At 48.0% G+C, this 27,990-nt stretch overlaps 2 protein-coding genes across 2 annotated transcripts; both read left to right on the top strand.

Annotated features, from left to right (window-relative positions):
• The first annotated feature begins 6 nt into the window (after positions 1-6).
• Positions 7-27,796, top strand: SLA2 (Src like adaptor 2). The gene is made up of 8 exons (XM_047744396.1): positions 7-376; positions 3,218-3,351; positions 8,176-8,275; positions 8,647-8,733; positions 10,489-10,592; positions 25,797-25,946; positions 26,833-26,965; positions 27,381-27,796. The coding sequence occupies exons 2-8, from the start codon at positions 3,261-3,263 to the stop codon at positions 27,544-27,546; spliced, it is 831 nt and encodes a 276-aa protein (XP_047600352.1). The 5' UTR covers positions 7-376; positions 3,218-3,260; the 3' UTR covers positions 27,547-27,796.
• Positions 16,764-18,080, top strand: LOC125108507 (dnaJ homolog subfamily B member 12-like). Its single transcript, XM_047744406.1, is given in 3 exon segments — positions 16,764-17,762; positions 17,764-17,889; positions 17,944-18,080. Coding segments are annotated over 3 exon segments (1,128 nt in total). The 5' UTR covers positions 16,764-16,790; the 3' UTR covers positions 17,974-18,080.
• Positions 27,797-27,990: the final 194 nt, after the last annotated feature.

Raw genomic sequence — 27,990 nt, 5'->3', positions numbered from 1 at the left:
ATGAGAACCACAGAGCCTGCAGGTGTGAGCTGGGAGCCCCGAGGACGCTATGACAAAGCTGAAAGAGCCCTGGGCCTTCTTCCCTGGCCTGACTGTGCTTGGGAGGGCTGTCCAGTGTTGTGGGAGTCCCTAAGGAGCACCAGTCTCCTGTCTCATCCCAGGTCTACAAACTGCTGACCACAGCAGATGCAGAGCTACCCAAAGGGTTACCAAGAGCATCTCCCTGAAGAGTCTCCCAGGCTGAGAGGATTCTGGGTGTCCTAGGACTAAGGACTTTGGCAGATGTTCCGAAGGGCCCTCCGAAGTCCTAACCTCTCCAACCAAAGCATGCATCTAAGCTGAGCCCCCGCCCCAAGCTTTGATGACAGGAAATCAAGTAAGTACGTTTGCTTTTGTTTTCTGATAGCCCTGGGACTGTGAGGAATGCTAGTCCCCTCAGAGGCTGGGAGTGGGCTTTACAGTGGGGGGGAAAAGTTCCAGGAAAATAAGTTCTGTTGACAATGTAAGGGAGGTAGTTTTGAGAGTCCCTGAAGGAACCCAGGCTCCAGCATTCCTTCTGCCTTTGACTGTCCCCCACCCCCGCTGCCCCGAGAATTACATTATGCCCTCCAGCTTGTCTTCATGCCCATTCTGGTCCCATCTCGGTCACCAACGTGCTTGTATGATTTTGGGGCCCCCTCTTGGCTACAGCCTCCCAACATCAGTGAATGAAAGAAGTCTGAATTCTAATCTCTGAAGACATTTTCAGATATAGAGTCTACAGTTCCTTGCCAAAGGGTGATATTTCTCAGTTGAGAGAGACAGGTCTCCCTTTAGCTCAATCCAAATTCATCACTTACCCCCACCACTGAGAAATATCTTCAGAAGCACAAAAACACAAAAGACGTGGATTTGTAGACCCAGCTCTGCACTAAGCAGCTGTGTGAGAGTGAGCACGAGGGTGCCCTCTCTGAGCCCTGATCACTGTATGTGAATGGGTTTCAAAGCTGCCAGCCTCTCAAAGGGTTAAGTGAAAAGATCAAAAAACAACAGCAGGCAGTGTGCTGGTCTCAGCGGCCTTTACTCTTTCCTTCTACCCACTGGCCCAGGCCCCCAAGAAAGTGCCTGGCATACAGTAAATTGTTCAAATGCTTGTGCAGTTAATAATTAGATTATTTCTAAAGTTTTGACCGATACCACCTCCCGGGCACGTGGACCCCGTGGTCTTTATTTTACCTCCAGGAAGCTGCCTGGCCCTGACCAGGCCAGGTGAAGGGAGCTGGCAGAGCTCAGGGAAGGGGATGTTTCCAGCCTGAGTGTGGTTTTCCTACCTCTCTTGGGTCCATCCCCCAGCTCCATCCTCTGTAGGAAGAAGTCTCTGGGTTTAGTGCAGTTGGTGATTGTGGTGACTTTGTCTTGCTGAAGGAGGGGAAAGGAAACTAACCATTACTTAGCACCCACTCTATGTCAGCTCCCCAACTTCTCCCCACAACTCAGTGGAGTTGGTAATATCCCTGATTCAAAGACGAGACAGAGGCTACGTGCTTTGCGTGAGGAGGTCACACAACTGGATCCTGGTTGGTTTGAATTAATCACTCAGACTACCCAGGAGAGCTCTCTCCCCGAGGTTTTCTGGACTCACGTCTGCACAGTTAAGCATAGAGCTTGTATCTGATACCCAAGGGGAAAGGAAAGGCTGGGGAGCAGCAGGAATGTTGAAAACCTGATGTAAAGGGGAGCCCTAGCGGTGAGGGCTTTAGAGACCTCCTCAGGAAGCAGCACTACTGTCTCGTCCTACTGAGGCTTCAGGATCCCAAAGTCTGAGCAGGAAGTGGCTACCAGGAGCCATTTCCTAAAGATGGGCCTGTTTTCTATTAAGGAACTTCATCCCCATGAATACAGAACTCTCCATGATAATGACAGAAACCCATCCTTATCCAGGCATGGTGAGGGGTTCAAAGGCAAGGCCAGAACCTGCTATGTCACTGCCATTCTGTGAGCTCCTCCAGGGAACCAAGCTGGGATAACTATTCTCCATGAAAAGGATGATGAGAATGAAAGGATGAAAAGAATGAAAACACTTCCCTGAAACACTTTGATAAAATGTTTGAAAAAATTAGCATTACTCTGGAAATTAAAATTATTCTAAGAATAAGACACCTGTCCAAAGAGCTACTAATCACTGTCCATTTAGTTAGTGTGTTAAATGTCTTTTATGGGCCAGGTGCCTTATGAATTGTTGAGGAAATAGGCACGCAAAAAGAGGTCTTTGTCCTCATTGAGCTGTGGAATAACGGCACATTAAACAAGTGAACACTCTAATAAATGAATAATTAAAACTTGGGAAGGGGGGTTCCTAGCTGGCTCAGTCAGTAGAGCATGTGACTCTGGATCTCAGGGTTATGATTTTGAGCCCCATGTCGGGTGTAGACATTACTTAAAAATAAAATCTAAAAACAAAACCAAACTTGGGAAGGAATGCAACAGGTTGCTGAGAAAGAGAAAAATGGGGAAAGTTCCCAGGAGTGGCCTCTGGTGAAGCGACATTCAGAGCGCAATAAAAAGTGTGCCCTGACCGAGCTTCTTGCGTGCCTTATCTTTTGGACCCAAATATTGGGTATTGGTATCTCCATTTTTTTCAGACGAGGAAATGGAGGCAAAGAGCAGGGAAATGGCTCAACAGTCAATCCCTCCAAAGACTTGCCAGTCATCCCTGTGGCGTACAGCTTCCCAGTCATCTTACTTTGCCCTGTTGACACCAGTAACTGTGTGCTCAGTGTCACCTGAGCTTGTTGTAAGCCGCCTCAGATCCCCCTTGCCTACCTCTAACCTTAGTCATGGGTCCTTTCATTGTCCCCTGCCAATGTGATCCCAGGTCAGGAAATGGTTCTGAGTAGGTCATAGGAATGATGGCTGGGGGATTCAGAGAAATCTTCCCAGAGAAGGGTGGGATCCAGACAGGCCCCCAAGGGAAAGAGCAGTCCAGCCAGTGGCTGGGCCCCCACACAGGTAAAGGCCCATAAACAGAGAACAGAGCATGGCTGGAGTATGGAAAAGTGGGCCCACCAGAGGAAACAGGGTCCAGCTGCAGAGAAGAAATTCTTCAGAGTCTGGTGGAGGGGCTGGAGCCTGGTCCTGCCGGGAGGGGAATCATTGCTCTTGTCAGCAGGACCGAGCTGGGGAGGGAGAGGGTGTCTGGGGACCAGGGCCTCTGTGTCCATTGCAGCATCTCTTTCAGATTTCTCTAAGCCATGTACTTCCGAGTGTTCTGCTGAGGAACGATGGGAGGTCAACCCAGCAGAGGGAAAACCCTGCCAAGCCCCAGCTCAAGCCCCTCTGTCCAAGAACCGGGCCCTGTGCCCATGCAAGCAGGTAGGCTTCCCGGACACAGTAAAGCCCCATAGCCCCAGACATTACTGCCTCTGTGAGCCTTCCTGACCCACCACTCCAGCACGGCTTCTGGTGTCAATGAGCACCTGCTGTATACCAGGACCTTCCCTGTGAACCATGTAGGCAGGGTCCCTGCTCTGGGGGAGCTTATATTTCAGCAGTCAGAATGTTGAACAACCAGATAAACTAGAAAATGTGGGAGAGTGACAGGTGTTAACCAGGAGGGTTTCCTTCCTCCTCAGTCAGTTTATTGAGAAATTGAGCTGGCAACTCCAAGATCAACCCCAGTTCGTAGCTCTGCAAAGGTATGCTGTTATAATAGCCTATGGCTGTCTGTGGCCATTTAAATTCAAAGTAAAATTCATTAAAATGAAATTAAGTTAAATATGTAGCTACTCAGGGGCGCCTGGGTGGCTCAGTGGGTTAAAGCCTCTGCCTTCCGCTCAGGTCATGATCCCAGTATCCTGGGATCGAGCCCCGCATCAGGCTCTCTGCTCAGCGGGGAGCTTGCTTCCTCCTCTCTCTCTGCCTACTTGTGATCTCTGTCTGTCAAATAAATAAATAAAATCTTTTAAAAAAAAAAAATGTAGCTACTCAGTCACACCAGCTGCATTTCAAGTGCTCAGTAGCCATATGTGGCTAGTGGCTACCTATTGGACAGCACAGTTACAGAACATTTCCTTCGTCACAGAAAGTTCTATAGGATACAGTGTCTTTTTTTTTTTTTTAATTTATTTGACAAAAATCACAAGTAGGCAGAGAGGCAGGCAGAGAGAAAAGGGGAAGTGAAGCAGGCTCCCTGCTGAGCAGAGAGCCCGATGTAGGGCTCGATCCCAGGACCCTGAGATCATGACCCAAGCCGAAGGCAAAGGCTTAACCCACTGAGCCACCCAGGCGCCCCCACAGTGTCCCTTCTTATCCTGTGAAATACTGGAAGCAAAATTAGAGCTATGGTAGTTGGAAAAAATCAGGACCTATAATGCCTAAGCTGAGGCTACAACTGTGGTTTTCAAGATAGTCCTAACTAAAAATGCCAGTTTTTAAGACAATTGGACAATCAAAATATCCTAGAAATTCTATAATTTTTTAAAAGATTTTATTTATTTATTTGACAGACAGAGATCACAAGTAGGCAGAGAGGCAGGCTGGGGCGGGGGTGGGAAGCAGGCTCCCCACCGAGCAGAGAGTCTGATGCGGGGCTCGATCCCAGGACCCTGAGATCATGACCTGAGCCGAAGGCAGAGGCTTTAACCCACTGGGCCGCCCAGGCGCCCCGAATTCAATAATTTTGATATCGAAACTATAGGCCCAATTTGTTTCTTGTTGCCCCAAATTACCCACAAATCTTTTCTCAAATCACATCCTGATTTGGGGTTTTGATGATGTATTCATGGTTCTCCGGTGAAAGAGAACCAGTAGGGTATGTGTACGTGGGTGTGTGTGTGTGTAGACATAGAATTTATTTTAAGAAATTGGTTCATGCAACTGTGGGAGCTAGCAAGGCTAAAATCTGCTGGACAGGCTGGCAGGCCAGAGGCCCAAGGAAGTTAATGCTACAGAATTCCAGAGTCAAGTCTGGAATTCCCTCTTCCTTGGCAGACCTCACTCTTTTTCTCTTAAGATCTTCCACTGACTTGGGGTGCCTGGGTGGCTCAGTGGGTTAAGCCTCTGCCTTTGGCTCAGGCCATGATCTCAGGGTCCTGGGATCAAGCCCCGAATCGAGCTCTCTGCTCAGCAGGGAGCCTGTTTTCCCCTCTCTCTCTCTGCCTGCTTGTGATCTCTGTCTGTATTTACTTATCAAATAAATAAATAAAATCTTTATATTAAAAAAAAAGATCTTCCACTGACTGGATGAGACCCATCCACATTATGGAAGGTAATTGCCTTATTCAAAGTCCACTGACTTAAATTGTTATCTCATCTTAAAACCATCTTAACAGCAACATCTAGACTTCTAGGCTGCTGTTTGACCTAGTATCTGGGTACTGTGGGCTAGCCATGTTGATACACAAAATTAGCCATCACAGATTACAAATCACTCTAAACCAAGCAGTACTTTTAGGAGGAAGGACATGGACATACACTTAAGCAGAACCAGGAGACTGTAGAGCCAGATATCTGGATATCTGTGTTTGGGCAGAAACTATCCCCAGTCTGGAAACTTCCCTGCAATGGCTGGAGCCTCCTCCCCCTCCTCAGCCCTGCCCTAAGATATTCCTCTCTCTAATGCCAGCCTCCCACAGACATTAACACCCTGGGTGCTGTCCTTCTCCTGGTGGGGAGACAGGTGCCTCCTTTTAGTCTCTCAGTCTGCAGGGAGCCTGGGGCCCACCAGGCCCTATAGGAAGAGACCTGGAAACCACACAGACCTCCCCCTCATTTCCTCTGAATCTAGCACAGGCCGTGGCCCCAAAGCTGCTCTGAGTCATGGCCAGGCTGCTGAGGGGGCTGACCCCCAGCAGGTGCTCTGGGGGCTTTCCCTGCCAGTGAGACATGAGGGGAGCTGCATTTCCTTCTCTGACAGGTTTTCAGGGGGGAGGGAAAGGGCTCTCTCTTGGTATGTCAACCCCTGAGCCCAGCAGGAACACAGATTTGGGGCAGCCCCTCCCATGAATCATTCACCCATCAGTCTTGCATCCATCTAGAATCTACCAAGTCTCTACCCCACACTGGGCCTTGTGCCAGGACCAGGGGGTATAGCAATGGACAAGATAGGCACAGTCCCTGCCTTCAGGGACAGTCAAGCCCCAAAGACAGGCTCTAAACCCATAATCCATTACAATTGTGTTCATTTTGGTGACAGTGCATTTTAAGGGACTCTGATTAAGAGTGTGTGCTGAGAGACTCATCAGGAAGGCTTCACCAAGGAAGGGACATTTTATCCAGGGTGTGAAAGATGAAGGTGAGTCAGCCAGGCAGATGGGTCCATCAGGGACAGCATGTGCAGCCCAGGGGCAACATGGGGCACAATGCCAGGGCTTCCAGGAGAAGAGATTGGGTCCTTCCAGGCCACTCGGCTTCACCGTTGTTGAAGGAGGCTCTCCACAAGAATTGCTTGCATTGTTATGCAGGCATCAGGCATTTTCTGGCCCTGTGGGATGGCCCTGTGCAGCACACAGCTCTGAGAAGCTCCCGTCCAGAGTCACCACATAGATCTGCACATGTGTCTGGGAGGACACATAGGAACCAGTCCCTTTCCAGGATCACAGTCTCATTCTTCCCGTGTCCACCTGGAGTACAGGCCCTTATACCACACAGTTCCAGCTCCAGGTCTGCCCCACTGATGCCCCCCATCCCCTCGGTCCTTGTCTGTCCATCTGTTCTCCTTCCCCATCTCCTGGGGCATCTGTCTAGAGGGATCACAGAGCCCTCTGAGGCCTTGGCTCCTTCAGGAGCATCTATGAGATAAACATAAACTTTTCATGTTGACCTTGACTGTTTTTCATAGCTTGATGCATTGATGTGCTGACAAGTGTGTCTCTCTTTTCCCTTTGTTTCAGAGACCCCTACTGAAATGGGATAAATAGGAAGGAGAGGGAGGGATGTGGGTGAAGTGAATCTCAGCAGCCTGTGGAGGCTGGGTTTTCCAGGATGAGAAGGCCTGGACAGGCATCAGGATGTCTCGTTAGACTAGGTGGGCTGATCCCTGAGGTAGATGAGGGCATGAGCATCCTGTGCTGAGGGAGCTACTTGCCACCTACCATCCAACCTCAAAACTGTCCTCTTGGCCGCCATGTCCTTGGGACCAGTCCTGGCGTGATGGTGTGGTGTAGGGGGGACGCTTGGCATCCTCTAGCTCTGTGAATCCCTCTCTGAATGTCAGCATCCCAGGGAGTCTGGGCCTTTTTCGGAGAGGTGCTACCACTGTCTTGCCAAGTATCCCCAACCTGGGCCCATGAGTAGCCACAATGGTCATCCACCCCAACAGCGCCCCATGGGCAGAGGAATAGGGAATGGCATAGGAGCCACTCCTGGCACAGTGCCCTGTCCCACCTCAGTTGCCTTGCTGTGTGATGTGGTGACCAGAGAGGACTACCTCAGGAGCTTGAGAGGACTGGAGTGATGTACTCAGTCAGATCCTGACATAGCAGCTGCTCAGTAAAGGATGGCAGGCATGAGGCCAGGACACTTGACTGGGCTGCACATACCTCTTGGGTGTCTACTCTGGGCCAGGCCTGGCAAAGTGGGCCCCTGGCACCCCACCTCTTCTTGGGACAGCACGGACCTTCACTGGTCATTCTGGACTAACGCCATGGGAGAGACATGCTACCCACATGCATGGCACTCTACAGTTACAAAGCCTGTCCACATCTGTGATTTCACTGGCCCTTCCAGCAGCCCTCTTCCTCCCATGCTTACCCTGGACCTCAGCCCCAAATGTTAGTCCATTCAGTGTTCACATCATTAGAACTTCCAGAAACCACCTTCTAGAAACTGAGCTCTGAGATCTGTGCTGATACCTGCTTAGAGCTATAGTTTTTAAGTTTGCTGAGCAGCAGAATCCTTTTATCAAGGCCTTCTTGAACATCTCCATATAAAAAGCAATTGTAGCCAGGAACCCCACTCTTCTTGCCACACCAACCCTTTCCCTGAGTGACCCCAAAAGATGTCTGGGCATCTGTAGGGCTCTTCAGAGGCCACTGGAAAATCTTCAAATACCAGGGTAGTCCTCCTCGGATCCCAGCAGACCTGCTCCCCAGGGTGTTCATGGTTGGGTTGGTTGATGGTGGAAAGCCCAGACTCCAGTAGACTTCACATGGAGAGGGGACTGGTCAAGAAAATGACCACCTCTGTCCCTCCATCTAGAGAGAAGCAGGGCCACAGCTGTGGCCCTGGGCACCTTCCCGGTAGGCGAGCACACGGAGCTGTCACTGAGCCTGGGGGATCCATTGACTATCATCTCTGAGTAAGTCCTGTCCCAGTGGGGGAAGGGTGGGGCGCTCTGCTTCCTTCCCCTGGCACCTGAAGATGCCCTCACGGGAGACGGGGCCCCTCCCTCCAGGAGAAAAGAGCATGGCCTTTGGCACTGAGCTCACACTTGGCCCTAATGGCGGGATCTAGGAAGCCTGACACACCTGTAGGGGGGAGCTGTGGGTGGTGGGCAGGGCCTTGCAGGGGGCCCAGAATCCTGCTGTTTCCTGCCCAGGAGGTAGCAGCACTGGCCTGTGCAAGGAGACCTGGGAAACATAGGTGGGACAGACAGCCAGCTGCAGGAGCCAGCCTGGCAGGTCCTCAGGAATCCTAAATGAGCAGTTCCCCTCTCTTTTCTCTCTCCAGAGATGGAGACTGGTGGACAGTGGTATCAGACGCTTCAGGCACAGAATACAGCATTCCCAACAGTCTCGTGGCCAGAATCTCCCACAGGTGAGTTCACACCCCATGCCCTGCCTTAGCGGAACTTCCTACTTTCTCTTCCCACAAGTGTGGTTCTTTATGGCCAGTCCTGCACTGAGCAAAACTGGGGATGGGAGAATCAGGCCCAGGCCCTGCCCTCAAGAAGAGCGAACTCAAGAAGAGCCTGCAAGACGAGGGGCCTCAGGAAGGCCCCATAGAGACGTCCTCTGGGCTTTGGAGGGTGGCTGGGAGTTCATTGGGGGAGAATTCTGAAAGGGAGCTTCTGCATATGTGTCCTAAATGTCCTGAGGCAAGAAAATGAAGGGGTGGCGCCTCGTATCTTGGCAAGTCTGCCTTTCTAAGAGGGGCCTCACAGTAGGCAGGACATGGGGGATGCCATCGCTTGCCACCAGTGAGTGACAAAAGAAACCAACTTCAGAGCAAATTCTATGTCACGAGAGAGAAAGGAAGGGGCCTGTCTTTTAGTGGGATCAACCTGCATAACACGGAGTCAGGCAGGTACTCTGTATGTGCTGTGATGGCCTCTCTTCTGTTCTGAGAGAAAGTACTGCTCTGGCACTGGATGACCTTCCTTTTCTGAGGCTTGCCAGATGTCTGGCTCTGATGAAAGTAGCGCAGCGCTCCCAAGACATGTGGACACCTCGCAGAATCCACTCACGTGGAGGTCATTGGCCCCTGTGTGATTCCTGCTGGCCTGGCCCCACTGGTCAGAGCTTTTGCATCCTCATTGCGGCACTAAAGTTGCAGCCAAGGAGACACTGGCCACCTCCAAAAGTCCCCTTCCCTTGCCACTCCGTCTATTTCCTCCGTGTTTGTAAGTCCTATGAATGACTTGTTTTATTTACTATAAAACTAGGCTAAGTTTGCTGCTGGCACCAAGTGGGTCACAGCTTCTCTGGTTTATCTCCTTGGAATGAACTCAACCCTGACTCTAGCTTTGACTGTGGAATTTCACAGGATGACAGGGAGACAGCCATTTCCATAGAGTTGGCTTCTCTAGGTTTTCCTGGGGACTACAGGACATCACTCTGGGGACATTAGAAGGCTGTTGGACTAGTAAGCAAAAAATTCCTGTAAAACCACCCTGAACTTTCCATTGCAGTCAAGTCCTTCATGGACATATAGGTGGAGGAATAAGTGAAAGGACAAAAGAAAATAGGGGGCCAGAGGACTCAACAATCCAGCAGTAAAAGAAGCCCCGAGGAGTAGGTCACGAAGGTCTGTGCTTTGGGAGGCACATATGGTGATCGATATGTTTCATGATTTTTTCCAAGACTTTAGATGGTCTTGAGCATTCTAGTTCCAACATTTCTACCCATAAATAAGCTCCAGTGGGAGTTACATTTCATTGGTAATGAATGAATACATGTTCACCCGCATGCCTTCTGGCTGCAAAGTTAAATTTTAAAATGTTCAAAGAAAATATTTACTAAAATTAAACACATACACATAGGCAATTCTTGGAAAGGAGAGTTGGCTAGCATAGGGGTAGTAGAGGAGCTGGGCAGTGATAGGAGTCTGTGATCATCCCACCTTCTCCCGCCCTCCTGACCACTTGGGAATGAGGTCTCCAGGCAGAAAAGGCCGGGGCTCACCCCATGAGTTTGTCCTCTGCAGCTTCTGGAGCCGGGACCAACACAAAGCTGGGGGGCCCTTAGAGACCAAAGTACAAGTGGAATTCTGAGGCCCAGAGAGGGAAGAGGGGTTTGAGCAGAGTCTTGGCCCACCCACGCCCAAGCTGACCTCTCTCTGTCCCTCCTGCAGGTGGCTGTATGAGGGCCTGAGCCGGGAGAAAGCTGAGGAACTGCTGTTGCTGCCTGGAAACTCTGGAGGCGCCTTCCTCATCCGGGAGAGCCAGACCAGGAGAGGTGGGTAAGCTCAGCCCTGGCTTGTCCTTGAACGCCAAGAGATAGCTTGGTGCTATAGGCAGGAGGTCAAACATGAAGGGCTGGAGTACCTGGTCTTGGAGTCAGGCAGTTTCGTTGACCACCATGTTGCTGCCACAAAAGCCCATTTCTAAAAGTGGGTGTGAATGGTCCACCGTGGGGATCCAGGCTCAACCTACACTTTAGCAACTGGGTCTTGTAATAGAATATGGTCACAGGATTTCCCTGCCCTGACCAGCAATGATTCCTCCCTCCCCAAAACACAACTTGGCAAAAAGTTGTCAAGTTCACGAGGTCTCTATGCCCTCCCTGGGTCACCAGCCAGAAAACTCAGTCAGCTCTTGATCTTTCTACTGTATAGATGGGTAAGATGGGGAAACAAAGGCCTGAAGAGGGGTAGGGACATGTCACATTGCACATTCCTATGTGCCTTCTCCCACTTCGGGTACAGGACTTTCGCAAACCAAACACAAAGCTAATAGAGTCTGTCTCTGATGCCCCTGCCTCCCTCTGAGCTGCTGCCCTGAGACCCTCACGGTGGGGCAGAGAAGGACGTTACACAAGTGGTGATGCTGATTTTTATGGTGGGCCCTTTAAGTGTCTTCAAACAACCCTGTGAGGATTGTAGTTCCACTGTCCCCATTTTACAGATGAGGAAACTGAGGCTTAGGGAGGAGAAATGATTTGCCAGGGTAAATACAGCAATGAAGCTGGGATTCAAACCCAGCTGGGGTTCTCTTCACTTCAGATACCCAAGAAAGGCCCACATATCACAATAATGGTGGAATTGCAAACTCAGTGGTAGACTAGCGGGGAGATACTCAGGAATGAGGACAGGTCTTCTGTGCTTGCCCTAATTGAACCAACCATGGTGGGTTGTCAGGGTCCTTTGCTCTTGGTCTCCCTCTCGGGGTCCCCTCCAGCACATCTTTGCCTCTCCTCCTCTTCTTTCAGAAGCTCGCTGGGTTGACCTCCCCCCAGCCTCTCCTGCTACTTTACAGACAGCATTACCTTCCCCCCTACACCCAAAGGCTGGCTGGGGCTGGGGGCTGGCCTGAGTGCAGGCTACAAACAGGAAACCGCAGCAGTGGAGCTGACTGGGGCAGGGGTGCTGCAAACCAGGCCCCAGGGAGCTTGAGAAGCCACAGGAAGTGCTCTGTGCTCAACTGCCCCATACCCCCTCTTTTTTGGTCTCATTCAGCCACAACCACATAGTGACCAGAACTTACTGCCCCTTCCTAAGAAGGCGCATATACAAGAGGAACTGGCTGGGAAATAAAGGAGAAAGCAGAAAACGATCTTTAAATATCCATAAATAGGGGCACATGGGTGGCTCAGTCGGTTAAGCGTCTGCCTTCAGCTCAGGTCATGATCCCAAAGCCCAGCACTGGGCTCCCTGATCAGCTGTGAGTCTGTTTCTCCCTCTTCCTCTGTCCCTCCACCTGCTTGTGCTCACACATGTGCATGTGCGCTCTCTCTCTCTGTCAAAGAAATAAGTAAAAGCTTTTTTATCTTTTTTTTTTAAGATTTTATTTATTTATTTATCAGAGTGAGCACAGGCAGAGTGGCAGGCAGAGACAGACGGAGAAGCAGGCTCCCGCTGAGCGGGAAGCCCGATGTGGGACTCTATCCTAGGATGCTGGGATCATGACCTGAGCCGAAGGCAGAGGCTTAACCAACTGAGCCACCCAGGCGTCCCAGCTTTTTTACTTTCTTAAAGATTTTATGTATTTATTTGACAGAGACACAGCAAGAGAGAGAACACAAGCAGGAGGAGGGGGAGAGGGAGAAGCAGGCTCCCCACCGGGCAGGGAGCCTGATGCGGAGCTTGATCCCAGGACTCTGGGATCATGACCTGAGACAAAGGCAGATGCTTAATGACTGAGCCACACAACACCCCACAAATAAGTAAAATCTTTTTTAAAAAATTAAAGATCCTTGGGGCGCCTGGGTGGCTCAGCGGGTTAAGCCGCTGCCTTCGGCTCAGGTCATGATCTCAGGGTCCTGGGATCGAGCCCCGCATCGGGCTCTCTGCTCAGCGGAGAACCTGCTTCCTCCTCTCTCTCTGCCTGCCTCTCTGCCTGCTTGTGATCTCTGTCAAATAAATAAATAAAAAATCTTAAAAAAAAAAAATTAAAGATCCATAAACATACACATGATTGCTGGGATTAAGAATAGATTTGACTCTGAGCTTCCCCATAGCCAACCCCAAAAGGGGGTCGATCAGAATGCAGCTCTCATTATCACAAAAGGAAGAGATTTGTCAGTTCTGCAGGAAAGGAAATAGTTTCTCCAGTACTAATTTCTAATCTCTCATCTGAGTCTTCTTTTAGGACAGTATTTGTCAAGCTGCCGGTTAAAACCCGCATCAGTTTAGTTCAGTGGTTATAGAGCAGTGGGTCTCAAATCCGGGTGGCCATCAGAATCACCCAGAGGGCTTAAAACAAAGAACTGGCCACACACCCAGATTTCTTATTTGGTGGGTCTTGGGCAGGGCCTGAGAATTTACGTTTCAAACAAGTTTGGAGGTTATGCTGCTGCTGCCGTGGGGACCACACTTTAAGAATCACTGATCTGGCGGCATCTGGATGGCTGTCATTTAAGTGTCTGACTCTCACTTTGGGCTCAGGTCATGATCTCAAGGTGGTGAGATTGACCCAATGTCCAGCTCTGTGCTCAGTGCAGAGTCAGCTTGAGAGTCTCTCTCTCCCCCTCCCCCTCTGCCCCTCCTCCTGCTCTCTTTTTCTCTCAAATAAATAAATTAAAATAATAATATAATTAAAGAAAAAGAACCACTGATCTGGGGACACCTGGCTGGCTCAGTTGGTAGAGCATGTGACTCCTGATTTTGTGGTTGTGAGTTTGAGTGCCATGTTGGGCAGAGATTACTTAAAAAAAAAAAAAAAAAATGCCCATCTAGACCTTGGCTTCAAGTTGGAATCATCTGGGGAGCTTTATACATTACTAATGCCTGCACCCAACTCCCAGAGTTTCTGGGGCTTGAACCCACAATCCTCATGGGGCTCTAATCCACAACCCAGATCAAGATCAAGACCTGAGCCAAAACCAAGAGTCAGATGCTTGGGCCGCGTGGGTGGCTTATTCGGTTGGGCATCTGCCTTTGGTTCAGGTCATGGTCCCGGGGTCCTGGGATACAGTCCCACATCATGCTCCTTGTTCAGCAGGGAGCTCTTTGTTCAGCTTCTCCCTCTCCCCTTCCCCTGCTTGTACTCTCTCTGTCAAATGAATAAATAAAATCTTAAAAAAAAAAAATAAGAGTCAGATACTTAACTGACTGAGCCACCCAGGCACCCCTGAGTTTCCGATTTAATTGGTCAGGGCTGTGAGCTTGGCCCTAGAAGATATAAAAGTTCCCTTGGTGATTCTGATATGCAGCCAGGGTTGCGACCCCTTCATTTAGTGGATCTGGACCAGGGAGCGTTTGAAGCACAGAACATTCCAGGTGCATTACTGGGGTTGGGAAGAATATTGTTTCATCCTATTTTTGTTTTAGGTAATTTTTAAAAGATTGTATTTATTTTAACAATGAGGTTTTGTTTTTTTTTTTAAGATTTTGTGTATTTTAGAGAAAGAGCATGAGCAGGGGGAGGTGCAGAGGGGGAGGGAAAGAACCTCAAGCAAAGCACAACAAGCAGTTCAATCTCACAACCCTGAGATCATGACCTGAACAGAAACCAAGAGTCAGATGCTTAACTGACTGAGCCACCCAGGTGCCCCTAATTATTTTTAAAGATTATTTATTTATTTTACAGATCGAGTGAGAGTGTGTACCAGAGTGGGGAGGGGCAGAGGGAGAGAGAGAATCCTCAGACTTCCCACTCAGCACAGAGCCCAACGCAGGTCTTGATCCACGACGCTGAGATCATGACCTGAGCCAAAATCAAGAGTGGGGCACTTAACTGACTGAATCAGCCGGGTGCACATGACTTAGGCAATTTTAAGTGTGTCCTAGGTCGCAGTGTAAAATTTCATACTGTGGTTTGTAGCCAAAAAAAGTTTGGTGGTACCTGGGTGGCTTAGTTTGTTAGGCATCTGACTCTTGATCTCAGCTCAGGTCTTGATCTCAGGGTCATGAGTTCAAGCCTAGTGTTGGACTCCATGCTGGTTGTGGAACCTACATTAAAAAAAAAAAAAAATGTTTGGCACTGCAGCTCTATGGGACCTGGGTAACATTATAGAATACTAGTTCTCAAACTAGTTCTCAGACTCAGAATTGTCAGGGAAAGACTCTTGGGTCCCTTTCAAATCTGACTATTTACTGGGCTCAGAAGTCAGAAATCTGCTTCCTTCACAAGGTCTCTGGATGGTTCTTATGTTCTTTTATGTTTGAAAACACAGTTCCATTCTAGGGAAACCAGAATTAAGTAGTAAGAGACAATTTTTTTTTTTTTACAGTTACATAATGCACCTTGTTATATGTAATACTAATTAATTAGTGATTGAGTGAATGGTATCAGAATCACCTTTTCTTTTCACCGATGTCCAAATATACCTCTGGGAAGGGAATTCTGCTGGGGAGTTTGAGTCTGTGTGTAGACTGAGGAGGAAGGCCTGGGGCCTGTGAGCTCCCAAGAACCCTACTCAGAGTTGCCAGGGAGGGGAAGACCTCTCTATCTTCCCTAGGGTCCCTCTGGCATACCTATTTATGTCCTAAACCTGGGGGAAGTCATGGCAGAGTCTGTATCAGACCCCAAACCTTGGTCTGTGAAGGGACACTGACGACTTTGTGGAGGTCATAGGATTGCTCTAAAGGTCAGCAGCAAGGCCAAGTCCTCCACAGCATTACCCCCTCGCCTCCCCGCTGACCTACTGCGTCTCTCTTCTTTGGTGGGTGCTTTAAGGAAGACTGATGATCAAGCCATGCTTCCCACCATGGGGCGGGGTTCACTTCTGTCCATTCTGTCATCTTGGAAGCACTTGTTGAGCATTTCTTCTGAGTCAGGCCTGCTAAGTTATGGCTCTTGTCCTCAGGACGCAGACAGTGGAAGGTCCAAGGCTATCAGCTTCTCAGAGGCCTTAGCAGAGGAAGGTCAGGAGGGTCCTGCTAGGCCCATCTCCCACACACAGCTTCTAATCCAATCCCTCATACCGCTGTGGACCCCACCCCACCTCCTGGTATCATCATTAGAACACCAGGGGAAACATGGTGCCTCGCCCCAGAGGTCCCTGCAGGCTAAGATGTGACATAGGCTATGGAGCTGGAACTTTCTGGAATCCAAGATATTGTACCTTCCATGCCTTTTCCCCAGTGTGTCTCCCTCCAACCCCTGTACCCAGCCACAGGTCCTACCATTCCTTTCCGCAGCCTCTCTTCTGGCTCACTGCCCACCAGAACATTCTGTGAATAAACCAACTTCTTCTTTCCACAGCTGCATCCTTGCACACACTCCTCCCTCAATCTTGGAAAGACCTATCCTCCATTCTTCCACTTGAACTCATACTCACTCTTCATGACCCATTTCAATGTTATTTCCCCAGGCTATTTGCCACCCTTTGCTCTCAGACCACTTTTGTAGCTACTGTAAACTTAGTTTTAAAAGAAAAAACAAAACCAAAAAAACTGGGGTATGTGGTTTAAGAGCACAAGAGCTAAATATTTGAAATGGGGACCGTAAAGGAAAATTCCAGTGTGGGAAGTACGGGCAGGACAGCATTTCCTTCCCAGAGTACAAAGATCTAATTATGTCTTGTCGGGCCTTGTGCAGGGCACATAGCCAGTGCTCAAGGGATGTATACTGAATAATGAATGAGTGAATGAGTGCATGAAAAGACAATGGGGGAGGGGAGAGGATGAAGAGCTGGGGAAGACTTTTCCCCAATACTACGTGTTCACAGATGGGAGAGGCGTGCAAATAGTAAAACACTCCTCCAAACTGCTTGTAATCACGGCTCTGTCTGGCATTTATCCCAGAGATTCATTCATTCATTCATTCATTCATTCATTCAACAAATGGCTCTTGTGTGGTGATTCTGTGCCTACTATTGTTGTAAGCAGTGGGGATTCAATGATATAAAAAGCAAAATCCTTGTCCACAAACCAATTGGCAAAATGGACAGCAAACACATAAATAAGGACGTGTCTGATCATGGTAAGTGCCACATGGAAACAAGAAAGCTGCCTAAGGCTCCCCCTCCCTGGTTCCACGCTCTGGTTCTGCCATGGAATCCAACAAGGATGAAGCCGAGCGCTGTATTAGCATCGCCCTTAAGGCCATCCAGAGTAGCCAGCCCGACCGGGCGCTCCGCTTCCTGGAGAAGGCTCAGCGGCTGTACCCGATGCCGCGAGTTTGCGCCCTGATCGAGTCCCTCAACCAGAAACCGCAGTCTGCCGGTGACCATCCCCAGCCCACAGACACGACCCACAGGAAACCAGGTGGGACCGATGCCCCCTCGGCCAACGGAGAAGCTGGAGGAGGAGAGAGCACCAAAGGCTACACAGCAGAGCAAGTAGCAGCAGTGAAAAGGGTCAAGCAGTGTAAAGATTACTATGAGATCCTGGGGGTGAGCAGAGGGGCCTCCGATGAGGACCTAAAGAAGGCCTACCGCAAGCTGGCCCTCAAGTTCCACCCAGACAAGAACCACGCACCGGGTGCCACTGAAGCTTTCAAAGCCATTGGCACAGCATATGCGGTACTTAGTAACCCAGAGAAAAGGAAGCAGTATGACCAGTTCAGTGACGACAAGAGCCAGGCAGCCTGGCATGGCCATGGGCATGGGGACTTCTACCGTGGCTTTGAGGCTGACATCTCCCCTGAGGACCTCTTCAACATGTTCTTTGGCGGTGGCTTCCCGTCTAGTAATGTCCACATCTACAGCAACGGCCGCATGCACTATACCTACCAACAAAGGCAGGACCGCAGGGAGAACCAGGGTGACGGCAGGCTAGGGGTGTTTGTTCAACTGATGCCTACCCTCATCCTGATCCTCATGTCAGCTCTCAGCCAGCTCATGGTCTCCAGCCCCCCATACAGCCTGAGCCCAAGGCCGTCGGTGGGCCACGTCCACAGGCGAGTCACTGACCACCTGAATGTCGTCTACTATGTGGCAGACACCTTCTCTAAGGAGTACACAGGCTCCAGCCTCAAAACAGTTGAACGGAACGTGGAAGACGATTATATCGCCAACCTCCGAAAACAACTGCTGGAAGGAGAAGCAGCAGAAGGAAGGCTTGCTATACCGGCCCCGCTACTTCGGTGATACAGATATGTACCACAAAGCACAGAGGATGAGCACGCCGAGCTGTAACCGACTGTCAGAGGTGCAGGCCTCCCTGCATGGATAGTCCTGGGCCAGCTGCGCCACCGAGGTCCAAACCATGAAATCCCTGGAGAATTTTTGGTGACATGTACTGAGCCAAGGTGATGGACTGTATATTTAAGGAAAGACATAAAAAGAAAAAAAAATTAAAATGGAATTGGAGGCAAAAAAAAAAAAAAAAAAAAAAAGAAAGCTGCCTAAGAGGAGCAGGGTCACGGGACATGTGCAAGTATACAAAGGCCTGCAGTAGATGCATCCTCAGCAGGGACAGGTGTGCTGGGAGTCAGCAATCCGAGGTCGTTGGGAGTCAGGTCGGGGTGGGGACTTTGGCTCTCAGCAGGGGAGTGACCTGAACTGATCCCTCCACTGCTTCAAAGAGAGGATTTGGGGTTGGGGTGATGAGGAGGAAACGGGAAGCCACTTGGGACGTTGTTGTAGGTTCTGCCGAGTGAGAGTGGTCGGATTCTGGATATATTCTGAATATAGCCAGTAGGGTTTGCTGTCGGGCGGTATGTGAGGTGGGAGAGAAGGGAAGCTGTGAGCCTGACTCCAGGATTAGAGCTTAGTAATAGATGCACAGCACTGCTGTTTTCTGAGATGGGCAGATGGAGGAAGGATACATCAGAACCATCCTTCAGGAGGCTCACGGTTGGTTATGTGTGTTCTGGGGTGAGGGATAGGGCTGAGGGACAGGCGATGGCAGAGCAGGACTCTTGGTGCCACAGAAGCACTGCTGCCTGGGCAAGCTTAGAGCTGGACCTTCTCTCCTGCAGGGAAGGTCTTCTAGAAGGAGGTTGAGCAGAACGGAGTTGTGAAGGGAAGACTGGTGGTTACTCAGGCGGAAGGGTCTTCCCTACGAAAGGAACAGTGTGAGCAAAGGACTATAGGCCTGATACAGGTTATTGGGTGCTTGCTGCATGCCAGATGTTCCTAAATGCTTTCCCTTGCTTCACCACTTGAATCCTTGAGCTGATCTGGTGACATGGTGAGAATTGTTATCTCCCCTTACAGATGAAGAAACAGATCTGAGAAGTCAAATAATGTGCCTAGAGACACAGCTAGTAAGCTTGGGGCAACAGGGGTGTTCTAACATGTGGTTGTTTGTGGGATTTGAACCCAGGGAGTCTGAGTTAAAGTGGAGATGTCCTGGCTCTGGGAGAGAGCAGAGGTATTTGGGACTGGATGGAGCCGTGAGAAGGAACTTGCGATACCAGCCCAAGGCTGGTCACAGATGGCATTGGTAGGTGACCTGTCTCCACAGTGGGGTTGTCAACCCCACATGGGGTTCATGGAGCTTGTTATCCCTGAGCCTACCAGCTAGATACTCAGTGTGGTACCCTTCCCAGTTTCAGCAACAGTGGAGACAGTGAGCAGCGTGGGGTGGTTGCAGAACCACGCAGGGGATATGGGGACTTAGTCACTTAGTTCAGCTGGCTTGGTTGGCCTTCAGGCTTATTTTCAGATACATTAGCTCTTTCCCAACCACAGAGCTATTTCAGAGCCACAGCTCAGCTAGAAGAGACTTTTTTTTTTTTTAAAGATTTTATTTATTTAACAGACAGATCATAAGTAGGCAGAGAGACAGGCAGAGAGAGAGGAGGAAGCAGGCTCCCTGCTGAGCAGAGAGCCTGATGTGGGGCTTGATCCCAGGACCCTGGGATCATGACCTAAGCTGAAGGCAGAGGCTTAACCCACTGAGCCACCCAGGCACCCCGAGACTTTTTTTTTTAATTAAGATTTTAAGTAATCTCTATACCTAACGTGGAGGTCAAACTCACAACCCTAAGATCAAAACTCGTATACTTTACTACTGTCTGAGCTACCCAGGCACCCAAGTAGAGATTCTTCTTAAAGGTAAAAAAGTCAAGGAGCCATCAGAGTCAGGGAGAGAACAAGGAAAAGGAAGCAGGAATCCTACTCCAAACTTCCCAATGTATATTGATTTTATATACTGTAGCCTTGCTAAATTCACTTATTAATCCTAGTAGGTTTTTAGAGATTACTTAGGATTTTCTACATATGTAATCACATTATCTGTAAATACAATTTGCTTATTTTCCAACCTATATGCCTTTAATCTCTTTTTCTTGCCTTATTGTACTGACTAGGACCTCTAGTACAATGAATAAAGTGGTTAGAATGTTCTTGTTCTTTGTTCCCAACGTTGGGAGGAAAAATTCAGTCTTTCTTATTAAGTATGATATGATTAACTATATTAGATATTAACTATAGATGTTTCACAGATACTCTATGTCAGGTTGAAAGTAGCTTCTGTGGTAGGCAGAATAATAGCCCCTCAACCCCAAGATGTCTTGGTCCTAATCTCTGGAACTGGTGAATATATTACCTTTCGTTGTAAAAGGGAGTTTGTAGATGTGACTAAGTTGAGGATTCTGAGATGGGGGGATTGTCATGGATTATTCAGATAAGCCCAATGAAATCCCAAGGGTCTTTATAAGAGAGAGGCAGGAAGATCAGTGTTTGAAAGAGAAATTGAGATGAATGTTATGCTGTTGGCTTTAAAGATGGAGAAAGGGCCATGAGCTAAGGGATGTAGGTGGCTTCTAGGAATTGGAAAAGCAAAAAATGGATTATCCTCTAGGGCTCACAGAAGAAACACAAGCTTGCTGATACCTTGATTTTAGTTCAGTGAAATCCATTTCAGTTTTATGATCTCCAGAATGATAAGATAATAGATTCATGTTATTTTGAGACACTGAATTTGTGGTAATTTGTTATAGCAGCAGTAGGAAACTATTCCACCTTCTATTTGTAGTTTTGTGGTTGTTGTTTTTTAATCAGGATGAGTATTGAATTTTGTCAAATGATTTTTCTACATTTCTTCAGGTGATCATGGTTTTTCCTCCTTTATTTACATAGTGAATTACATTGATGTTCCTTTTTTTTTTAAGCTTTTATTTATTTATTTGACAGACAGAGATCACAAGTAGGCAGAGAGGCAGGCAGAGAGAGAGGAAAGGAAGCAGGCTCCCCGCCAAGCAGAGAGCCCGATGCGGGTCAATCCCAGGACACTGGAATCATGACCCGAGCCGAAGGCAGAGGCTCAACCCACTGAGCCACCCAGGTGCCCTCCCTCCTTTTTTTTTATGTTCCTTTTTTCTTTTTATGATTTTATTTATTTGGGGGCACCTGGGTGGCTCAGTCCATTAAGCATCTGCCTTCTGCTCGGGTCATGGTCCCAAGGTTCTGGGATCGAGCCCTGCATCCGGTGCCCTGCTCAGTGGGGAGCTTGCCTCTCCCTCTTCTTGTTGCTCCTCCTGTTTGTACTCTCTCTGTCAAATAAATAAAAAATATTTTATTTTATTTTTTTATTTTTTTATTTTTTTAAGATTTTATTTATTTATTTGACAGAGAGATCACAAGCAGGCAGAGAGGCAGGCAGAGAGAGAGGAGGAAGCAGGCTTCCCGCCGAGCAGAGAGCCCGACGTGGGGCTCGATCCCAGGACTCCGAGATCATGACCTGAGCCGAAGGCAGTGGCCTAACCCACTGAGCCACCCAGGCGCCCCAATAAAAAATATTTTAAAAGATTTTATTTATTTATTTGACAGAGAGAGAGTGAGAGAGCATAAGCAAGGAGAGCGGCTGAGGGAGAGGGAGAAGCAGACTCCCTACTGAGCATGTTCCCATTGTTAGAGAATGTCTAAGGGGCCCCAGTAGTCCCTTTAGAAAATATTTTTAGTTAAAAAATGAAAATACAGGGGTTCCTGGGTGGCTCAGTGGGTTAAAGCCTCTGCCTTTGGCTCAGGTCATGGTCTCGGGGTCCTGGGATCGAGCCCCACATTGTGGCCTCTCTGCCTACTTGTGATCTCTCTCTCTGTCAAATAAATAAATAAAATCTTAAAAAAAAGAAATAGTTGAAAAAAAAATGAAAATACAAAAATGTGTTAGCTCAGCTAAATCAATAAAGTTACATTTGTAGCTTATTTATTATTTTAAAGTAATCTCTATGACCAATGTGGAGTTTGAACTCGATTGAGAGTTATGTGGACTACTGACTGAGCCAGCCAGGAGCCCCCATTTGTAGCTTTAAATGCTTACATTTCAAGAAAAGAAAGAAGAAAAGAAACTTTATAAAATAAAGTTTCTACCTTAAGAAGCTAGAAAGAGGGGCACCTGGGTGGCTCAGTGGGTTAAAGCCTCTGCCTTCAGCTCAGGTCATGATCTCAGGGTCCTGGGATCAAGCCCTGAATCGGGCTCTCTGCTCGGCGGGGAGCCTGCTTCCTCCTCTCTCTCTGCCTGCCTCTCTGCATACTTGTGATCTCTGTCTGTCAAATAAATAAATAAAATCTTAAAAAAAAAAAAAAAAAGAAGCTAGAAAGAGGGCCATCTGGGTGGCTTAGTCCTTAGGTGTCTGCCTCCGGCTTAGGTCATGATCCCAGCAGCCTGGGATCGAGCCCTGTATTAGGCTCCCAGCTCAGTGGGGAGCCTGTTCCTCCCTCTCCAGCTCCCCTGTGCTTGTGTTCCCTCTCTCACCATCTCTCTCTGTCACAAATAAATAAAATCTTAAAAAAGAAAAGCTAGAAAGAGAAAAATAAATTTAGATGGAAGGGATGAAATAAAGATTAAAGCAAAAGTAAATGAAATAAAAAAAAAAAACCAATAGGGGCACCTGGGTGGCTCAGTTGGTTGGGCATCTGCCTTTGGCTTGCGTCATGATCCAAGTGCTCTGCAGGAAGTCTGCTTCTCTCTCTCCTTCTGCCTACCGCTCTCCTTGCTTATGATCTTTCAATCTCTGTCAAATAAATAGATAAAATCTTAAAAAAAAAACAATAGAGAAAAGTCAATTATCCCAAAAGATTGATAAAATTGATAAACCTCATGGCTGCTTGGATGGCTCAGTTTGTAGAGCATGTGACTCTTGATCTCAGGGTCATGAATTCAAGCCCCCCGTTGGGCATAGAGATTACTTCAAAAAAATGATAAATCTTGGGATGCCTGGGTGGCTAAACAAAACTGATTAAGAAATAAACAATAAATTACCAATATAAGGAATGAAGAGGGACATCACTATAGATCCTACACACATTAAATGAATAATAAGGGCATATGATGAGCAACTTTATTCCAGTAAATTCTACAACTTGGATGAAATGGACAAATTCCTTAAAAGACAGAAATCACCAAAACTGATATAAAAAATAGAAATTTGAATAGCCCTATATCTATTACCTAAATAGAATTCATAATTTTAAAACTTCCTGCAAAGAAGACCCTGGGTCCAGATTGCTTTGCTAGTTAGTTCTATCAAACATTTAATGAGGGGTTTCGGGGTGACTCTGTCGGTTAAGTGTCTGCCTTTGGCTCAGGTCATGATCCCAGGGTCCTGGGATCAAGTCCCACACTGGGCTCCCTGTTCAGCAGGGAGTCTGCTTCTCCCTCTCCCTCTGCCCCTCCTCTCCCACTTGTGCTTTCTCAAGTAAATAAAATCTTTAAAAAAAATTTGAAGAAGAAAAAAAAAATTTGAAGAAGACAAAAACACCAATTTTACATAAACTCTTTTTAAAATATTTATTTATTTGACAGAGAGAGAGAGACAGCAAGAGGGGGAACACAAGCAGGGGGTGGTGGGAGAGGGAGAAGGAGGCTTCCTGCTGAGCAAGGAACCCAATTCGGGGCTCGATCCCAGGACCCTGGAACCACAACCTGAGCCAAAGGCCAATACTTAACGACTGAGCCACCCAGGTGCCCCTGAAAATATATATATTTCTTAAAAAGTGACTGTTAATAAAAGGGGTGCCCAGGGATGCCTAGGTGGCTGTTGGTTGAGCATTTGACCCTTGGTTTCAGCTCAGGTCATGATGTCAGTGTCATGAGATCAAGTCCCACGTTGTGCTTCATGCTCATCAGGGAGTTTGCTTGAGATTCTTTCTTCCTCTCCCTCTGCCCCTCCTGCCTCCCTCTCTAAAATAAATAAATCTTAAAAAAAAAAAAAAGTGTGCCTGGCTGGCTCAGTTGGTAGAGCATGTGGCTCTTGATCTCAAGAGTACTGAGTTCAAGCCCCAACCTGGGTATAGAGTTTACTTAAAAAGAAAAAAAGTCAAATATATTTCCTAATTTTTCTTGTGATTTCTTCTTTGATTTCTGGGTTATTCCTAAGTATTTGGGGATTTTCCAGATACAGCCTATCTTGAATATTCCATGTGTACTTAAGAGAAAATGTATCCTGTTGGTGCCCTGTTCTATGTTAATGAAGTCAAATTGGTTGATCGTATTGTTCAAGTCTTCTATATCTCTAATGATTTTTAGTCCCATCAAGTACTGAGAGAGGAGTATTGAAATTTCCAATTATAATCATGGATATCTATTTCTTCTGTTAATTCTGTCAGTTTTGCTTCATATATTTTGAATCTCTGCATTTGTATGCAATTGAGTGCATACAAATTCAAGATTTTTATTTATTTTTTTATTTTTTAAGATTTTATTTATTTGACAGACAGAGATCACAAGTAGGCAGAGAGGCAGGCAGAGAGAGAGGAAGGGAAGCAGGCTCCATGCTGAGCAGAGAGCCCGATGCGGGGCTCGATCCCAGGACGCTGGGATCATGACCCGAGCCGAAGGCAGAGGCCTTAACCCACTGAGCCACCCAGGCGCCCCTATATATCTCCATCTTATCTCTGTTAATACTCTTGGTCTTGCTTGCATTTTACTTTGCCTGATTAAAAAAAAATTTTTTTAAGATTTTGTTTATTTATTTGGCAGAGAGAGACACAGAGAGAGAAGGGAACACAAGCAGGGGGAGTGGGAGAGGAAGCAGGCTTCCCACTGAGCAGGGAGCCCAATGATGCGAGCGTGGGCTTGATCCCAGGACCCTGGGATCATGACCTGAGTTGAAAACAAATGCTTAATGACTGAGCCACCTAGGTGCCCCTTACTTTGCCTGATATTAATGTAACTACTCCAGCTTTCCTATGATTGTTTCATGATACATCTTTTTCCATCTTTTTACTTTTAGCCTGCTTTATTATTCAAAGTGTGTTTATCAGATATTTAGGCCTTGCTTTTTAATATCCAGTTTGAACTTCAGAGTCATGCTGAATATCTACTTCTCTGACTTGCTGTTTCTGTGCATTTTTAAGATTTTTCTATGCTTATGTGTGTAGTGGTTATTAACTTATACTGGTCTACAGTATTACTGTTCTGAGGCAGGCATACAGGCTGTTTGTAGTTTTGGACTTTTCCAAACAAAGCTGCTTGGAATATTCTTGCTCTTGTATTTCTAAGCTAACATGCCGGGATGAAACTGCTGGTTGTGAGGTGCATGTTTAACTAGTTAATGCTCTTTCCAAAGTGGCTGGTACTTATTTATCTTAACATCAGCACAGTAAGAGTTCCTCAACTTCGGCACATCCTTGCTGATCTACTGACAAGTTTTCACATTCTTTTTTTTGTTTTGTTTTTGTTTTTTTAAAGATTTTATTTATTTATTTGACATAGAGAGATCACAAGTAGGCAGAGAGGCAGGCAGAGAGAGAGGAAGGGAAGCAGGCTTCCTGCTGAGCAGAGAGCCCGATGTGGGACTCGATCCCAGGACCCTGGGATCATGACCTGAGCCGAAGGCAGCGGCTTAACCCACTGAGCCAAGTTTTCACATTCTAACACTTCTGGACACTTGAGTCTATAATAATAGCCACCATTTAATATTCACGTAAACTGTGCCCAGCCCTGTCCTGCGTGCTGTATGAATGATCTCATTTCATCCTCACAAGAGTCCTATCGCTTAAGAATGTGTGGGCATTTATGGCCAAGAGAGCAAGTCTTCATCCCTCCCCTATCTACTTCCCTTCTGTCTGGGCCTGGTGACCATCTCATGTCTTTCTTCTCCCAACTTGGGTTGGGGGTGGGTCCGAGCAGGGCCTCAGTCCTGCCCCATACCCTTTCCTCCTCAGGTTGTTACTCCCTGTCAGTCCGCCTTAGCCGCCCTGCATCGTGGGACCGGATCAGACACTACAGGATCCATCGCCTTGATAATGGCTGGCTGTATATCTCACCACGCCTCACCTTCCCATCACTCCAGGCCCTAGTGGATCACTATTCTGGTATGGCCATTTCCTGCTTCCATTAGACTGGGACGTGGGGTGTGGGGGGCAGACAGTTATACTCTTGGACACTTCACTTGCTGGAGAATATCCAGACAGGCAGAAGAGGGACCTCTGCATCTCCATACCAATGTGCCAAGAACGTAGGCCAGGACCTCTGTCTTCATCCCATGCACTGACAGAGCCATAAAGTCCTCCCATGTGAACATGGGCCAGTGCCTCACCTACACTGTGGTTCTGAGTCCAAGACCTCAATGGTAGGCACAGTTCTCTCCACAGGAACTAGGCCCAGAGCTGTTGCTGTTGTGCAATTTAGTTGACTCTCAGCATTTCCTGGTGCTTGTCCTGTTATAGGGACTGGAGCAGGTAGCCACGATGGCAGTGTCAAAGGGGGCAGAGAGGAAAGCCCATGCCTGGGAAAACTGATCAGGGGTTTTCTAGAGGGTGTGTCTGTGCAGTAGATACGGACAGAACACATAGAGATGAAGTATTCTCTAGCTTTCTTCTTCCCAAAGCACTTTCCTAACCAGAAACTGGTATTTTCAAAGAGTACCATCAACCTACCCAAAACCACAGCCAATTCAATCTTCGAAACTTAGCCTAGAATGACCTGATTGTATCTCAGCCCCCTCCTAGATCAACAGCTTGAGGCTTGTGTCCTATCACTTTTTTTTAAAAAATGTAATCTTTACACCTGGGGCCTGAACTCAGGACCCTAAGATCATGAGTCTCTCTTGACTGAACGAGCCAGGTGGCCCCATCATTCTTTTTTGAACGTGCCTCCACATGCCAAATGCGGAAAGCTGTCAGGGTGAGGGAGGGGGTTGTTAGGGAGGAAAGTGGGGCTGGAGTCAGCCATGTCAAGGGTCTGGAACTCTTTCTTCAGAGTTGGCAGATGACATCTGCTGCCTCCTCAAGGAACCCTGTACCCTGCGGAGGGCTGGCCCACAGCCTGGCAAGTCCATACCCCTACCTGTGACTGTGCAGAGAGCACCACTCAATTGGAAAGAGCTGGACAGGTAAGGGGACCCCTGGAACATGAAGGCAGAACAAAGGAGATAGAGGGACCCAACCCGGGAACCCACAAACCCAAATGAGCCTGTCACCTTCGGGGACACCGGCAAGCTGGTGAGTACTGACTGATCTCATAGAGACCAACCCAGGCTCAGCAGGACTGTCCCGGGACTGGCAGGAAGGAGAAAGAGGAAGTGGATAGAAGGCATGCCCAGATGCCAAAGATGGCCAGGATGGAAGTGTCAGACAAGATGGGGTAGAACAGAAAGCACCAGTCCTGAATGGAAAAGTCAAGCTGAGGTTTTGGCTGAGAGAATGGGGAGCCACTGGGAGTTTTCAGGTGGTACAAACTTGAATTGTGTGGTGAGAGCAGGGTGTAGGATGAGCCTCCTTGACCCAACTCTCTTTCCCTCTCCACAGCTCCCTCCTGTTCTCTGAAGCACCTACCCTAGGGGAGTCCCCTCTCCTCAGTGAGGGGCTCCGGGAGGCCATCAGCTCTTACATCAGCCTAACTGATGACAGCTCCTTGGATGATGCCATGGCCCAAAGCAGAGGCCAAAAGGGAATCCAACGCTACAACACCTAGACCCCCAGCTCAGCTCAGCTCGAGCACTCTAGAGGCAAATTCAGGGTCCCACTTGCATTCTGTGCTCCTTTCTCTCTCGGCCCTAAGAAGTCACTTAACCCCCTCCCAGTGTCACAAATCCACCTGCAACCTCTAATTCAAGTACAGACCAGCTGAGAACAGGGACAGGGCTCCAAAGAGACGAAACCTCTGGGGTTTGACCCAGTTTGACCTGAGTTGGGATTTCCATCTTCCTCCCCTGCCTATTGGAGGGGAGGAAGATGGAAATCTGCCTATTTCCTCCCCTTCAACACCCCCCACAGCTCCACCCACTAGGTAGAAGCCACCATTAGTATCAAGAAGAAAAAAAAAATAATTTAAAGAAAATTTACAAGTCTCACTCAGAATACCACACTTTGGAAGGTAGGACTATAGCTAGAAGGGATAGGAAAGCAGATGCGATGA

The sequence above is a fragment of the Lutra lutra genome, chromosome 9, assembly GCF_902655055.1.
Source record: "Lutra lutra chromosome 9, mLutLut1.2, whole genome shotgun sequence".
NCBI lineage: Eukaryota > Metazoa > Chordata > Mammalia > Carnivora > Mustelidae > Lutra > Lutra lutra.
Note: the sequence above shows the minus strand (reverse complement) of the source record. Positions and strands in the feature narration are given on the sequence as shown.